General features: G+C 42.4%; 1 protein-coding gene across 2 annotated transcripts in view; it reads left to right on the top strand.

Annotated features, from left to right (window-relative positions):
- Positions 1-17,974, top strand: part of Sfmbt2 (Scm like with four mbt domains 2) — a 178,680-nt gene that overhangs the window by 115,161 nt on the left and 45,545 nt on the right. For both annotated transcript variants that reach the window (XM_041630819.1, XM_041630818.1), the window contains exons 10-11: positions 3,489-3,571; positions 10,493-10,619. In XM_041630819.1, coding sequence (XP_041486753.1) covers positions 3,489-3,571; positions 10,493-10,619 — 210 coding nt within the window. The remainder of the gene's footprint in view (positions 1-3,488; positions 3,572-10,492; positions 10,620-17,974) is intronic.

Below are 17,974 nucleotides of genomic sequence, written 5' to 3'. Positions count from 1 at the left end.
CCCACTGGCTTCAGAATGTGGGCATCTTTTAGTCTTCTTCTTGTCCAGCTTGTGGAAGACAAGCACGATATCCTTTTGCTAGTTTCTTATTTTTTATTATTATGGAATATTTTATAGCCAGGCTCCATGAAAGAGGGGCTTTTATTGTTGTGTGTTTGCTTCCTAAGACTAAAATCATACTTAAACTTTTCTGATAACCCATTCTACACACAGGCAAGGGCACAAGGCCACTGCCTTGAGCAGTCCTGACTCTCCTCTTTGTACCAGAGTGATGCCTCACTCAGAGACTCTGTACTTGGATAAATTCTGAGTTGGTGAAGCTGAGGGCAGGAGTCACTCATGACGTGTGTCACAAGTTGTACAGGACCTTCATTGATTGGCACATGATCTGACTATGTATGATGCTTGAACAAAAATGCTAGGCTACCAAATTGTTTGTTCCTGAAGCCCTTTCCCAGTCGTGAGTGAAAGCTTGAAAAGGAAAAGAGGTTAAAGACATTTGCCACAAGTTCAAAGCAGTTATTTTTCTTAATTTTTCTGTTCTCCGTATAACTCTAGTGAGTCCATGTTGGCGGTTAGTCTTTTGAGCTAAGGTCATAGCAAATACTTTCTCATGATTTTTCCCCTCTAACCATGCATAACCACGTCTTGGGTAAATCTCATGTTATTTTCTGTTAATGGAAAATTATTTCTGCCTTCCCCAAGTTTCATAACTTGCCGCACATTTTTAATATCTAACCCATTTTTATTGTTGGAGGGGGTCATTTTTATGGGATAAATTCCTAGAAATGAAATTGTGTCAAAGGGCATAGCTCTTTATCCTGTCTGTTTTCAAAGACATTAGCCATTTTCACAGCCACACTTAATGGCTGCAAGCAGAGCTGCTTGATGTCTGTTCACTTGTATCACAAGAAAATGGGTCAGCAGCCTTTTCCCCCTTGCACCCACACTGTTTGGACGGTCTTCAAATGGTAAGAAAGGCTTAACGGCCTTTAAGGACTGCCATTCACACAGTCTCCCTAGGTGACTTTGTACAGATTGTAATCGTTTAAGGCGTTTTAGTTCCTCTTTATTTTTTCCCCTCCTCTTTGCTGTTCCCCCTCCCCCCCTCCTGGTTTAAACCTTGTTTTCTTGGCTGTGCTTAAGCCTCAGTACTTCTTGTTCTGTCTTTGTTGATGAATGAGAGTAATTGACCCCTGTTGTCTCTATTATACAATCCATGGCAATTTGTTTTTTATGTAGTACTTATTTTCTGAGCTGTCTCAAAACTGCCTAACAAAAAGAGCTCATTATCAGCCCAAAGGAAAAGAATTTTTAAATGACGGCATGAATAACAGTCCCTAAGAGAAAGGGGGAGGAGATGTCTAAGCCATTCCAATTTTCAAGTAAATGAGTGAGTTTTAGGGTCAAGATAATTAATTGCTGCTTAGACGAAGCCCAGCAAGACTTGATTGTATCTAGAAATTATTAGATTAGAAATGGCTTCCCCACGGACACTGTTGCATTCTGGATGTATAGAAGGACTGACTGCAGGTCCAAGATGGCACTGTGTGACACTTTGCAGCCCATCAGAAAGTGGTTGTAGAAAACCCAGTTAAACATCTATATGTAACAACAGGGGGTGACGTCTACGTCAGAAGATTTGATCTGAGCAGATATGAACCACAAAGAACACCCAAATGCAGTTCATAAATTGCATGGATATCAGAAAATACTTTGTACCACTGGCTCAGTTGGTAAAGTGCTTGCCTCTCACACAGGAAGACCAAACTTTTCAGTCTCTAGGACCCAGGTAGAGGAACCAGATATGGTGTGACTTGTGTCCAAACCCAGCACCATGGAGGCAGAATCAGGCAAATCCATGAGGGCTCTTTGGCCACCCAGCAAAGGCTGCTTGGTATGTTCCAGGCCACTGAGCACTCCCCTCTTAAACAAAACCAAACCTAGATTGCACTAAGAAACAATAGCGAACGTTGTTCTCTGCCCTTTAGACACATATTCCTTCATGAGTATACACCATCTCAAACAGGCATGAGAACATTTTGCGTTCATTCATTTTGGATTTTCCACGTACTTGCACAATAATCTCCCAAAGTTTTTATTTTCAGCGTTGTGCGTGTGTGTCTGTGAGTAGGTACAGTCCTGTGGTGATGACTAGAAGCCAGAGAGAGAGCCTGGGGTCCTCTGGAGCTGGAGGTACTGAGAGGCTGGGCGTAGGTGCTGGGCACCTCCTTAGGTTTTCCGCAAGAGCGGCAAGTGCTCTCAAGCCTGAGCCCTCTCTCATCAACTTATCTTATTTAGTATGGAGAATTAGCCAAGGAAGTAGCAGAATCATGGGAAAGAGATTCTACATGGAAGCAAATGCAGACTTTAGCTACATCAGCTTCGTATTCTGAGCTGGCAGGCAGTTGTTTTTAGTATGTGAAGCCCTGGTGGGGAGGGGAACCAGCAGAGGGGAGTGAGTTTTAATGTATAAATGCAGAAGGGAGAACAATTAGAGAAGCAGAGTTTTGGGTGACAAAGCCTCCCTAAGAAAGGAAGGAAGCCGGAGTGTAAAAGGCCTTGGTACTGCCCTGCTGACTCAGAACAGAGAGCTGGCAGACCCGGTCCTCTCTGGTGGGAGGCTTTGGGGTAGAGGATTCTGGAAGGGGCTTGAGACACAAGTGTGCTGCATTTAATTGAAATGCTCAGAACTTCCCCCATACAGCTTCTTTCTCCTGCCCTCCTTCCCCTCCTCCATAGAGGGTGTGTGTGTGTGTGTGTGTGTGTGTACATGCGTGCACACACACATAATGTATATTCATCTTGGCAAATATGATAAGATGTTGGGAGAGATGAGAGCATCTGGATCCTAAATGAGAAAGGTCTAGCTGGGTAGGAGCACCCCACCTCATACACACACAGTGCAGTCACCTTGATGTGTGGACCTAAAAGGATGCCTGTCTGTGTTTGTTTTACTTTTCTTAGGAGGAATGGACAGGCAAACACACAGCCCGACTCCAATGGTGGTAGCATCACTGGTAACGCCACCTAGTTCCCTCTCTTTGTCTGTTCAAGTTCCCATAAAATAAGGGCTTAAGAGACTTCTGAACCATGTTTTAGACACAAGTGCCCCCCCCTCTTTCTGTGTGTGTGTGTGTGTGTGTGTCTGTCACATTCTCTCTCAGCTGTTCTGAGTATTAAATCTCCCCATTACCAGGAGTCTCTCTAAGGCAGACGGTTGGTATCACCTTCCTTCCTCAGGTTTCTGGTCCCAGGTAAGCATATGATAGACAGAGAGCACATTTACTTCCCTTCCCTGCATTGAGCACATTCCACTTAAATGTTCCACTTCTTCATCAAGGAAGCTCAGAGCTGTGAAACTTGTGAAGACTTCCCTCTTTGGTTCGAAGCTTAAATTTCCTATTATTTTCTCAAGATACTGATCCAGGCTGACTGTTGTCTGGAATCCAGCTCAGCTAAGACCTTATGTGTTTCTTCCTTCACAGGTTACTCGGGCCAGGACTTTGACTGGGCAGACTATCACAAGCAGCATGGGGCAGAAGAAGCACCGCCCTTCTGCTTCAGAAATGTAAGACACTTTCCTTTTCTTCCCATTTGAAGTTGTAAATGCTATGTGCCCTGTGCATTTGGGGAGTTTTGTTTTTTTTCCTCCTATTTGGTAATCAAGCATGGAGTACTACCTTGTGCAGCAGGATCCCAGAACCATCATGGGTTTGACAGGTTGCATTTCGTGCTGTGTGAATGATACTAGGAAGCTCTGATAAACTGCTTAACAAATGCCCAGTAGCTCCAACATGCTGGAGTTTAGTTCCTGCTTTTGGAAGAGGCAAGGATCAGATATGCTTTGCTCCTGAAGTTTATTAAAGTGTGTGATCCTAGGCTGGGAATGTGGTTTTGTGGTAGAATACTTGCTTAGAGTGAATGGATCAATTCCCAGCACTGAATAAGCCGGGTGTGGTAGTGAATGCATGCCTGTAATCGCAGCACTTTGTAGGTAAAGACAGGAAGATTAGAGGTTCAAGACCATTCTCTGCTTCATAGTAAGTTTGCAGCTAGTCCATGATGCAAGGAATCTTATTTTCAATAGATAGATAGATAGATAGATAGATAGATACATACATACATACATACATATGGAAGTGCTTTTGTTCCTAGTAAGATGCCCGCTGAGCGGCTTAGTGATGGGCTTACTTTAAACATTACATTGTTATTATTGTAGCAGTATTTTAGTGACATGAACTAGAAGTAGATAAATGAACTTACTCAGTAGCAAGAGGTGGTAAAGCCTGGCGAAGCGGTGGCAAAATTGTGCTTTTAAGTTTCATCAGCTGTGGAGACTGTAGCGAGGGATGTGAACTATTCTCTCTATTTTAAAAATAAAGCGTGTGTCCCCAAATGTGTTCAGTGTACCAGTACTTAGGGAAGTAAATTGCGTGCCCTAGGAAGAAATGACACACCCCTTTTGATTGAGACCTGCAGCTCCCATCCTGCATAGCACATAGCATTTGCGAATCAAAAGGCTTGCTTCTGACCCTGTGTTCCCAGAGCTACTGACTGCCCTCCCTGCCCCCCAAGGATGTTTGTGTCTCAAAGATAACAGAGTTTATAGGGCAAAAAAGGAAAGCATGGCTTCAGAGAAGCTTGTCTGAGCATAAGTCACACCGAGGTGATGAAACATTAAGTAGTTTGATTACTGGGTTCATGTGTACCTCTAAATACAGGGAGCATTGGCAACAGAATTGGAATTAAGGACTCTTTGGGCTAGAGGATGTTTAGGTTACTGACATTAGCGACAGGAGCAGTTTCTCTGCAACAGCTAACACTATGCGGGTGTGTTTTAAACTCTGTGATGGGGACAGATACGACTGTGTTCCTGAACCCCTTGAGGCTTATCAAGGCCAGTGCCACATGACTTTGTACTATGTTGATGTCACTGTCTCAGAATTTACTGTCCTGCTTTCATGAAGGACTAGGGGGATAACCTGTGATGCCCCAAAACCTGTTCAAGGTTGTGCTTTCTACCCCACAAGAGAACCATTCTTCTTCTGACTCTTTAGCTTTGGAGAGAAAATTTTCACATCACTCCTTGGTTCCATTTTTAAAGTGTGTTTCTCCCATGGCAGCATAGCTCCACAAGAGAGCGAGAGACTGGGCATGGAGGGAGCCCAGAGGTTAATGTTAGGTGTCTTCCTCATTCACTCCCCACCCTACCTACCTATATGTCTGTCTGTCTGTATGTCTGTTTGTCTATCTATTTATCTATTTCCAGCTCTCTCTCTCTCTCTCTCTCTCTCTCTCTCTCTCTCTCTCTCTCTCTCTCTCTCTCTCTGTTTCTGATTTCTGCTAGAATGACTGGCCACTAAGCCCCAGAAATCTGTCTCCCCTCTCCAGGGCTGGCATTACTCATGCCGCCGCTCATGGCTTTTTCTGTGGATGTTGAGGATCTGAACTCGGGTCCTTACACTTTGCTGGCCATCGCTTTTCCATTCCGAGCCATCTCACTGGCCCTCTGACATTTTCCTTTTATCCAGGAGTGTCTACATGGCATTTCGCCCTGGAGCAATTACCCACATACCAGGTTGTCTTTGGAGCTTCCAGGATTCAGTCACTGAGATTAAATCTGGCTTAATGAATTTGCTGGTGTATTCATTAGGACTGCTTTTGTTTCTGGCTCCCCATTTATTTAATAGACAGGAGAGCTGTCTGCCTGCTGGCATATGCATTGCATACTGGGACTCCGCTGAATTTGTTAGCTTGCTACAAGTGCTCTTTAAATGGAATGCTTATTATGAATTCATTTTTTAATCACGCATCTCATGTGCACAAGAGGAGAGCAGTGTGGAACTGGCTGCGTGGAAGACATTTCCCTGGAGATGTTTTAACAATCAGAGTTGGTTATAGGATGGATTGACATAGCCAAATGCTTAGTAAAGGAAACGCAGAGGTAACAGTTTTGTTATTGATCTTTTATAAATTACCCTCCAGCAACGGGAGGAAATGAAAAGAGGTTATGTGGTTGGAGCTTTTCCTTATTAAGTGAGATAAAATGCTTTTTAACTTCAAGGTTCTCCACACAGCCATCCAGCTGTGCTATCAGAAAGAGGATTCATATGTAATTGTGTGAATGACGGAAGGTGACTTGTGTGCTGGGGGGGACCATTAAAGAAAAGAAAGAGTCCAGTGTAAACAGCCCGGCTTCTTGTTTCCAGAGAAACGTGCGGGGAAGGAGCAAATTGGCTGTTTTTAAGCATGCAGGACATAATTTTTGTTCTGATTACATAAGGATACAATTGCCTTTTCAACTGCTTTTATAAAAAGACACTTAAATCTAAATGACTCTGATTTCTATCCCCATAAGAGTCACATAACGGTACGGTCTTTTATTGGTTTGAGGAATCTGTGGAGATGAGTTTATATGTTTCAGAGTGGCTATGTTTTTATAGTACTCTAGCATATTTGATTGCAATTTATAGTAGCTACTGTTTGGGGAAAGTCACATTTATTTGAGAGTAATATTTGGAGCGAGGTTTGCTGATAGCACCGAGAAAACTCGGACTGAATTGATCTTCCTAGAAATAGCTATTTAACTCCAGACTGGGTATCAAAAACACTCACACGAGCGTTGTGGAGCATGGATAAATACACCCAGGCATGTTTGGGGGCAGGGCAAGCAGCTGGAAGAAGGACCATGGACAATGCTCACATCTATTGTCACAGTATGAAGATGGCGACATATGGGACAACTGGCAATGTGGTATGGGACTTTCTGCCCTGATAAGTCAGTATCTAGAGTCCAGGCTGATACAGATACTACAAAGTAAGATAAAGTTTCAGACAGTGGAGAAGCAGGTAGACAAAGTCCAGAATCCTGTCCCATAAATGCCACCTGCATTGTTGGTAGATGCTTGAATCATCTATGTCCCAGGAAGTCTGCAGTTAACCTCGGTGAGGAGAGAAGAACAGAGTGAGCCTTTAAATTGCTTCTAAAGAGACAGAGTGTGTAGTTCAAATTCAGCCAAGAAGATGGTTTGCTAAAACTGGAAGCAGAAACAAAAGCAAAAGCCCCATGCGTAGCCTTGTGGGAATATAGCACAATCCAGAGTTTCTGTGTCTTCGCATTTTGAGCATGCGTGTTTCAGCTAAAGCATACAAAAGCTGGGAAAACCGCATTCCATCAGAGAAAGGAGAAAAGGAAAAAGAAAAGCAAAGAAAAACCCAGCATGATTCAGATGCTGGAATTAGCAGACAAACATTGCACGACCCTTACTGTACTGAAACCCAGTAATGGAAGGTATGGTTCTCACTGTGTGATGCCCACACCAGCAGCTATAGCGCCCCTTAGGGGCTTATTGGCAATACTGATTCTTTAGTTCTCTGCCTGTTTCCCATACATCCTGGAATTTGATAACATCAGGTGTAAAGGAAAGCATCCTTGTTGTGGACTTAAACATGCGACGTAAAAGCTGCCGAAGCTAGAAGCTCTAGCGTTGAGAACGGTGTATGCACGAAAGGAATTCATCAGTGTAATAGCAGAGTGGAAATGAGAGCTACTGGCCTCGAATGTGGAGATTCAAGGAGGTACAGAGCAGAGAGGAATAAAGAAGACAAATGAATCTTAAGGAACAATCCCCTGTGAGATTGGAGACCTAGAAGAAGTGACTGAAGGCAGGTGGAGACAGACAGCCACCTTCCATAGAGGATGCAGATGACGAAGAAGCAGGAAGCACTGCTTAGCCTCACAGTGTGCAGGGCTTGTGAGGAGGCTACTCTAGTGTGATGGGTGATGGCTAGTTTTCATTGTCAACATGTCTTCCATCTAGAGTCGCCTGGGAAGAGGGTCTCAGTGACGGGTTTTCTGCATAGGGTTGGCCAGTGGGAGGGTGCCTTGGTTGCCTTAACTGATGTGGGGAGACCCAGCCTCCTGTGGACAGTGTCATTCCTGAGGTTTGGGTCCTAGACTGAGTGGAGAAAGTAAGCAGGGGAAAATACACACACACACACACACACACACACACACACACACACACACACACACTCAGTCCCTCTGCTTTAACTGTGGACACAATGTAATCAACTCTTTGAAGTTGCTACTGCCTTGTCTTCCCAGATATAATGGACCATGTGCTGGAATTGAGTTAAAACAAATCCTTTCTTTCTTGAGTTGCCTTTTTCTCAGGATATTTTTTATCACAGCAACATCAGCCAAACAAAGACCCACTAGGTCTCTATTGAAAATGAATTTGAAGGTATCTATTAGAGCAGCTGAAGTTTAGAACACCAGTCATGCTGACGCTCCTGGGGAGTTATAGCCACTCTTCACACGCGTGGGAATGCAGAAATGGGGAGACTGCTTTGCAAGCCAAATACGGGAAAAGGCTTAATACCCGTTTCCTGTATCACCCTACAACTCTGTTTCTAGAGAAGTGAAAATTTCTTATGAAGGTTTAAGCTTGTTTCCCATTCTCCCATTCATGTGATCTCATCTGAACCCCTCAAAATATGGTGGTGTTTGGAGTGACAATATCTAAAGAAACAATTACGAAAAGATGAAGTCTTAATCCCATGTCACCTGTGTACTTATTGAAAGACTAGAGGGATGACCATGGCCTGACACAGGCTTCAAACAGCCGTCTGTAAGTTACAGAAAGCGACCTCAGCAGGAACCAACCTGATGACAGCTTGATGTTGCAATCTCAGCTTCTAGGACTTGGAGAAAACTAATTTTGGTTGTTCTGGCCACTTAGTCTGTGGCATTTTGTTAAGGTAACCTGAACGGTTTCATGTACTTCTGAACACACAAAAAATGTGTACCTGCAGCTTCATTTGTAATAACTAAGTTGTGGAAGTAGTTCAATGTCCCGTAACCAGCAAATGTATTGATAAATTTGATAAATTGTGGTGTGCATTGACTACTCATAGAACAAACTACATATGATTTTTGTGGGAATGACCCTCAAATGCATTCTGCTAAGTGTCCTGGTTTCATTTCTGTCACTACAATAAAAGATCTTGACTAAAAGCTGCTTAGGAGAAAGATTCTAGCTTACAGTCGATGGAAGGAGGGAAGTCAAGGCAGGGACTCGAGGCTGGCCACTTTACATGTACAATTTAGAACAAAGAAAAACATTCCCTTCCCATGTTCTTTATTGGTTGTCCTCTTCTCCAGTTTATGATCCAGCCCACGAAATGTTGCCACTCACATTCGGGATACGTCTTCCCTCTGGGCCAGTAATCAAGACAGTTCTTCCTCCCATGCTCTCCCTCAACCTGATCTGAATAGTTTCTCACTGAAGACTCTCTTTCCAGTTCCTTCTAGACGGTGGCAAGTTGACTTTTAAAACTAACCATCAACTAAGTGAAGGAAGACAGGCTCACAAGGTCTCATAGAATGTGATTCTCTCTAGTGATAATATAAAATAAATACGTGGAATTACAGAAACAAAAGCCAGATTGCTGGCCACCAGGAGCTGAGTGCCACAGACTTGCACAGGGCTCGTGCAAGGGTGTTTGGAGGAGGTAGTGAAGGGGCTGGTCTGCGTCAGGACTGTAGTTGTGGGTGATATGGTTGTGTGTCCTAGTTCAACAGCTTTATCTTTATAGACCAACCAGGGCAACCTAAACAGTGCATTTTGCTATGTGTATCTGCTATGTACATGCTTTGTGTGTGAGTGTGTGTGTTTCTAGTACTTGTGTATGAGTGTCTGTACAGGCCTGAGGACAACCTTGGGTGTCATTTCTCAGCTGTGGTCCACCTGAAGCTCTCCAAGGGGGACAGGCTGACTGGCTAGGAAGCTTCGGGGATCTGTTTATCTCCTCCTCGCTGCTGAGATTACAAATAAGAGCCACCACACCCTGATTTTTTTTTTTTTTTTTTTTACCATTGATTCTGGGGATTGAATTTGGGTCCTCTTGCTTACATGGCAAGTACTTTACTGACTGAGCTATCTTTCTGTATTTCCCAGTGCCTAGCATATATAAATTTTTAAGTTAATTAGAAAAGTAAAGGCAAATAAGTAGTAAGAAAATAAAGACAATTTCAAATAAATGAAATCTAAGGAATTTGTCACCAACAGACCCATGCTATAAGTGAAAGGGCATCCTTTAAATGTCCTTTAAAGGAAAATGATACCAGATGGATACTCCATCTGCCTTGTTTAACACCCTAGGTATGATTTTAGCAAGGAATATAGAAGAGTAGAGAACTGATGTGCTTTAGAAAGCCCATAGAATTGAGGTTCTATTAGAGATAGGATGTGTCCGTACTGTCATACATTAGCAAAACGTCACAGGTGCCCACTGTGTGTTAAGCACAGTTCTGATTCCTGATCTTTGCAGTAAAGAATGAATGGCCCTTTGCTCATGAGCGGTGGGGAAAACAAGACTGTCTGTACCAGCAATAAGATGCAATTGTGTCTACTGTCTTCGCTGACCAGTTCTGGAGTCACCTCTGCGAGCTGTTGGCTTAGGCCTGCTTCCCTTGTTCTTTCAGGCGGCATTCAATCGGGGCTTCACAAAAAACATGAAGCTTGAAGCTGTGAACCCCAGGAATCCAGGAGAGCTGTGTGTGGCCTCTGTGGTCAGTGTGAAGGGGCGATTGTTATGGCTCCATCTAGAAGGTATGTACAGTCAACTGCTGTTCAGGAATACTTGGGGGGGGGGTGTTCCTCTCCAAAGGATGGGGTACAGGAAGATTCAGACCTCTCATCAATGCCCCTCTTGTTACCCTTCTGTTTAAACAGATCTTAAATTATTCAGTGCTCTTAAATAAGTGAAACTAATCAAATACAAATTCATTCCGAGACGCTCATCATAACTAATAATTTCATGAAATGAGATGCTGGAAGATAATTATGTTTGGAACACACTGGTCTTTTTACATCTATGATTATAAAAGCTAATGTTGCAATTAAATTAATATGAGTCACTGAAAATGGTATTTGAGGTCTTGGTCATTATGAGAATAAAATGATAGATTTGCATTTTAATGTGGGCAATACCCTTCATTTTGTTTTCTTCTGTAGATGTTTCATTTTTCCTTAAATGCTAACTGGAGGATGGCTTCTCTCTCCAAATACATTTAAGTTTTTTTTTCCTTCAGTGATGTTGAGACAGTTTTTTTACAGATAGTTTACCTTAGAATATGAAGAAAATTCACAGTGTAATGTATTTTGTGAACAGAACGTTTTAGATTTAAGTACAACATTGTGCCTTCCATGTGTCGAATTTTGAATTAAGAGTAATTAAAGTAGATTTAATCTCTAAGAATTTCCAATCTTTTCATAACATAATGACAGAACTCCGATGTTTGATGCATATACAAAACTGTAAGAATAGAGAAGATTATAGAAGACCTCAAGATCTACTGGTGTATGTTTAGTTTACATCTTATGACATGTTCCTGTCACTATGTGTCCTAGTTACTTTTCTATTATTGTGATAAAACACTGTGACCAAGGCAATTTATAAAAAGATGGCATTTAATTGAGCTTGTGACATCAGAGGGTTGGAGTCCATGATTGTGGCATAAAGCCTACAGCAGGAACCACTGAGAGGTCACACCTTGACCTACAGTCACGAGGGAACAGCGGAAATGGCAAGAGTCTTTTGAAACCTCAAAGCCTACTCCCCGGAATACATTTTCAACAAGGCCACACCTCCTAATTCTTCTCAAACTGTTCTAGAAGCTGGGGTCTGTGCTCTTTACGAGGACATTCTAATTCAAATTACACTATTGGAAAAGAATGTGCCGAAGAAAGGGCTTGAGTTGGTACTAATATCATGTGATCCTTATCTCATTTGGAAGCAAATCTGAAAATTGCATGCTGGGTTTTCAGATTAGTTCATAGTCTCAAAAACATTATAGTCAAGTAGACTGGAAGATGTGTAACGCGGTCATCTTAGATGTCATTGTGTCACTAATTTTCAGATAATGATGTAAACATTGTGTAGTTTAGGCGTCAAAATCCATCTGAATTAAGTGACATTCTGAGAACAGGTTTGCTTTGTGGATTCCTAGTGAATGGCTTCTGCTTGGAAGCAATCAAAACAAAGTCACAGGCAAAACGGTGACACTTTACAGTCACCAAGGGGACACCAGACACAGGTCAGTTGCATTGGAGACACAAGATCACCCCCCCCCCCCCCCCCCCCCCCCCGTGGCCTCTCATCCCTGACTTAACTTCTGGCTGTGTGTGTTGAGCTACACTAATGAGACTCTGCCTTAACTGCGGAACAGAAACGGTGACGTTGGAAGCCCATGTTTCCTCTTTATTATTTAGCACGTTATGGTTGAGATTCTGTGGCAGTCATTATTTATTTAGCAGTTTCTCCTTTCAGTGTGCTTTGCAGCTGTTAATTACCTAACACAAACAGCAGTAAGAATGTCCTGATTTTTATAGCTGGAGAAAGCAGCTAAGCCATTAAGATCTATCTGCCTGCGGTTCATGTCCACTGCTCTTGACATTTTCGGTTGCTTAATTCACTAGATGCTGCAACTTCCTGCTTCTTGAAGGAGAGTGATGAGCAACATTTAATTCATATTTAATATTTTTCAGCCATATTTTTTGTTGTTTTTCTGATCTTCTCGATATACAAATTTTGGGTTTTATTGGGGAAAAAAATCCACCTCATGTCCAGTCTTATATTTTTTTTTCAGTGCTTCATGTAATAATGAAAGCTAGGAAGCAAAAATTCAAAAAAGAATATTCATTTTCCAGATCTGTTTTTTAAAGTGCTTCTAAACAATTGGTCGAATATTTTCTAATGACTGTTGAGTGTTATATGGCATTATTGGTTAAAGGCATGCACCTGTTTCTTTACTTAAAAGATATTGGCTGTGAAAGTGTGAGAACCAACATTTGGATGCTGAGTGCCTATGTAAATAGTTGCTATGGAGTGTCCCTGTCATATCAGGGCTGGGAAGGAGGAGAGAGGTAGATCCCGGGGCACTCCAGTTAGCCAGTCTAGCTGTATTGCTGAGCTCCAGGTTCAGTGGAGAGACCCTGTCTCAACGTAAGATGGATAGTGATTAAGTAAGCCACCGTACCCTGCCCTTTGGCTTCTCTATGTGCATATACATGTGCGTGGGAGTGTGCTTATGTGGTGTGTCTTGTGTGTACACACACTACCCACACCCCTGTCACACACATGCCCACAACATATATTAAATTCCAGACCATCTTCTTGGGTTTTGCTTGAATTTTATTTTAGTTTTGTTTTGTTTAGACTTTGAGCTTAGAGGTCATTTTATCTTCTAAAGTAACAACTCGGTGACACTGATTTCTCTTCATTTTATAATTTTATCTACAGACAGCATCCCTGTCCTCAGTCCTGGGGATAAAATGGTAGCGCTTCATTATGGTCACTTTGTGGCTATTAAATTACTTTATAGGGTAATGATTATTCTGATTACAGGCCATTTATTTGACACTTTGAATTTATAAAAGTCTTTACAACAATTTTATTCGTTATTTTAATGCATTAAATCAGTTTGAAGTCTTTTCAGTGCATGCTTGATTGACCACTTTTAGGTAATTAAAATGATCATTTCTAGTTAATATTTGACTCCTTCAGAAGCCGGATCATTCTTTAAGTATCTTTAGAAGGCCTTTTGTTAAAAAGAAATCAATGAATAAAGAGTATGAGATTAATGTAATATTTTTAGTTCACACTGGCAAAAGATTCTCATTCTCACAAACCACTGACTTGAAGGGAGACATGACAGGGCTGAGCGTCTCGCGATGAACCCTGTGCTGCTTGCTCTCATCTCATTATTCCAGTGTAGGGAATCCTATCTGAAGCTAGGAACGCTCTCCATAGACAGCCCCCACTGTCTGTTGCGATGTTTCCAGCATTGCAGCTGTGAGCTGGACTGCGTACTCACAAATGGGTGAACCTTACCCCAGGTCACTTTCTTGTGCAGCAGATGTGGCCTGGTGTTGTCCATGGTTTCATGGCTCTTTTGTCCTTAAGTGGGGTCAGATCATTGTGTTGCCTTCTGCTGCCTCTTGTCTCACCCTCCTCCTCATCATCCTTTCTTTTGTACGTGTGATGATGTATAAGTTGCCAGTCCCTATCCAAAATGCTTGAGACCAGAAACCTTTAGGATTTCGAATATTTGCCTGTATGTGGGATTCATATCAAAATGTGAAATTACATCACATCTCTGAGGGGGGGTGGGGAGAGGGAGAGAGAAAAGGGAGGGATCTGAAAGTAACTTTATGTGCTATTTTTAATAGACTATACAAAATAACCAAACTGCCTACTGGGTAATTTCTTCATGAAATGTCCTAATGACACTCTGAAAGGTTCAAATTTTACATCGTTTTGTGTTGGGGCTGTATGGATTAAGGGTTGTCTACCTGTATATCCATGTGTAAAACTTTATTGCACGTTTCGTGGGAGACCCAGTGGTACTCAGCTCACATTTTCAGTGACTAATACAAGAACCTTTTAAAGTGTCTGGGCATATGGTGTTTAATTAATGAACATCACTGCACAACCTCACCAATATCCATTTCCAGAACTTTCTTATCTTCAGATGGAAATTTGGTACCCATTATGCAAACTCCCATGGATTTCTCTATAGCCCTTGGCACTGTTGTTCTAACTGTCTCTATGAACTTCCTATAAGCCCCATCTGGGTAGTCCTACAGTATTTATCTGAAAATAGTTTGGTGCAGGATTTGCTTTTCTGCTTATATCCTATTCCATAAAGATTTGCTCTTTTGTCCTTTTTTGGCTGCATACATGTAGAAGTGTGCATGTATGTATTTCCACATGTTTTGAGTGCAGACTTGTGTGTATGCACATATGTATGTGTGTGTGCACACTTGCATATAGAGACTGGAGATTGATGCTGATTTGCTCTCCACCATACATACTGAGGCAGGGTCTCTCACTTGAACCCAGAGTTGCTGATTCAGCTAGGATAGTTAGCCAGAGGAGCTCCTCTGCCAATGTGTCAGGATTACAGGCAAATTTACAAGCCCAGCTACCATTTCTGTGAGCGGTGAGTCTGTATCTTTGTCTGTGTGGTCCTTGTCTGGTCCTTGTCTTGTGCTTGTATGACAAGCACTTTGCTGGGGAATTCATCCCCTTAGCCCTATCTTGTCTCTTTGATCTTCACAAACCTGGTCACTTCATCGCCAAGATTATTAAAATGCGAGAGCTCATGATTATTCAGAGTTAAAACTTGAATTGTCAGAGTAACACTCCTTATTCCCAAATATATAGACGTGATACTTCTTTGTTTTATCCCTGCCGCTTATTTTCTTTCGTGGAATTGTTATTTGTTAGTCAGTCTTTGACCCAAGCAGCTAGAGTCTGGGCGTCGCTGGGTGTTGTTGATGTGGGAAAGTCAGAATGAGCATTCTCTTCAGTCATCCGGCCTTTCTCTGGCAGCTTTGCTGGTGGCATTTGTCCTCGTGATCACAGAATGGATGCTCTAACTTTAGGTATCATCTCAGCATTGCTGGTAGGAGAAACATAGAGGTACTAGGGCATATCAAATCTGTCTGGTTTTGATTTTCTTGGAAGCATCACCCATGATATAAACTGCAATTTTACTGGCTAAAACTAGAATATGTGACCATCATAGTTCCCCAGTAATTATGTTTTTGGTTTCTGCTGGAAGAGATAAGTAATTTTTGGATCGCCAGTTTGGAGTGGCACATTTATTAGATTGGCAAGTCACTGTGCCACATTTATGCCTTGTCATTAATTGGAAATGCTGCAAGTTCTGCAGGAGAAGGTGCTGAGGACAGAGATGGCCAGGGGACCCATGAAAAGTATTCTGTTAAATGATATCCACGTATAAGTGAGAGAGAAGGGATCAGGTACAGATACAGATGGAATCGTGGGGGGAAATAACCTATATTTGCATTCCTTCTAGCCAATAGCTCTGCCCTGCATTGCTATATTCTAAAGTCCAGGGCTTGGTGGCCTTGATCTTGATTTGAAGACTTGATGATGCTCTTGATTTTATCACTGTGATTTCTTGACTATAACACTGCTTTATGGGGCTAAAGGAGCAGAACACTCACTGACTTTGGCCATTCCCTTTCCTGTGCTTGATCCCAGGTACTCAGTCCTTAGTGAAGTATTGAAGCAGATAGACTGATGATGATAGAATCTCTGATGCTATAAAGAACAGGCCATTTAAATTAAAGGTCAAGAAAGTAAGTCTATGGATGCTCTTGCATCTTGTGGTGTGTAGGGTGTGCACCACTAATGATGTGTGCCCAAGAGAGTTCTTCATCTAGCACAACCCAGGGGAAGTTAAAAATTGACACCCTGTGTCTATATCACAGTCAACAAGAGTCCACATATCTGCAGCCCTGCCGAGATCTTATACTTCCAAGTCCCTGGGATCTGGGCCTGGAACCTGCATATTCAAGCCCCATTTCTAGGTGCTTCATATGAATACCATCCACACTAGTCACCATCCGCACTAGTTAGTCAGACTGGCCAGGTAGCTATGGTTCTGAGAGACCTGTTTGAGCCCCCTCCTATTTTAGTAGACAGTGCAGAAAACAGCATCTTATGCATTTCCATCATTTGTGGGAAAGCCGGTAGTTAATAAACATTTACAAACACTGCACAAATACAGTAAAGGCAAGTACAAATATGAAGTAATTCTCTTTTAAGCCAGCCTGGGCAGCTCGCACAGCTCTGTAAGGAGGTATGGACTGTGTGTATTTTGGAGGAGGCACTGACATAGATCAGACCATGAGAGCAATCATAATAGCTTTTAGGTAGATGAAAAAGCTGGTCCTAAGGCATGATCTTTCAGGGAAGAGGTTGTAAGATTTGTTTTGCTCCGGAAGCTGATACTTGGACAATCAGATTTGTGGGGGCTCAGGCTGGCTCTAAGTGGAACCGAGGATATTTTGCTGTTAATGACAGACTGAGGACACCTCTCTTGAAGGCTTTGCAGAGGAACCATGTGTGTTGGGGGAGGGGACACTTCAGATTCTGTCACTGGGATGAGAGTGACTCTCGATGAACCTGCACCTGTTGCCACCAGCCTGCAGAGCCTGGCCTGACCTTTCTGCTTGTGTGGTAACCATAGTAATTTCACTAATAAGATCAGGGCCTTCATAAGAGAAGGAGCTTGATATGCCACCCCTAATAAAATGAAAATAGGAAATGACCCTTCTCAAGTGCCAGGTGTAAGTCTCACATCTTTGCACACAGACTCGCTGCTGCTGCTTCTCTTCTCTACCTCAGATTACATGTCTTGAAAAAGGGATAGAGAAGTCCGTGTTTTTAGCATTGTTCAGAATTGTGGGAAAAGCGCCTGGTTTTCAGGATTATTATGGACTAAACTCATGGAAAATAGCTGGCCTGTGGGAAGAACTATGAATAATTCTTCCCTGTGGAGTGTGTTTCTCTCTATGTGTACAGACATATGTATGAGCATGTACACATATGCATGTATACATACACACAGATCCACAGACAATCACACATATGTATGCATGTACACATGTACACACACAAACAGGTATACATGCATGTGTACATATAGTCACACACACACACACACACACACACACACACACACACACACACCACTCCCTCAGTTCCATTTGTACTGTTTTCTTTCAGACTTTGTATGTCCTCTGACCTTAATCTTTTCTTCTTTGCTGACCACAGTTCTGTTCTCTCTTCTTTAGGAGTTTGGCTCCAAGGCTGACAAAGAGATGCTCCAAAGGCTCCTTTGTTGCTTGGCATTGCAAAGGGACAAGCACAGCAGGTCACAGCTAGGGCTCCATCCATCACCTGGTTCTGGTTGCTTTTCCCTCATCTTATGTTTTCCGTCTTAAGCTTGCTGTGCCCTTTAACTTTGACTAAGAACTTTAGCCAAAGTGAAGTTGCTCCCTTAAACACCGCTTACCTTTTTCCCCAATCCCAGCGTTTAAGTAAGATGAAGAGGTTGTACCGATTCTATTACTGAAATAAATGAAAA

This window comes from Microtus oregoni, unplaced genomic scaffold, assembly GCF_018167655.1.
Source record: "Microtus oregoni isolate MIOR12 unplaced genomic scaffold, Mior012 000035F_ref0000213, whole genome shotgun sequence".
Classification (NCBI taxonomy): domain Eukaryota; kingdom Metazoa; phylum Chordata; class Mammalia; order Rodentia; family Cricetidae; genus Microtus; species Microtus oregoni.
Note: the sequence above shows the minus strand (reverse complement) of the source record. Positions and strands in the feature narration are given on the sequence as shown.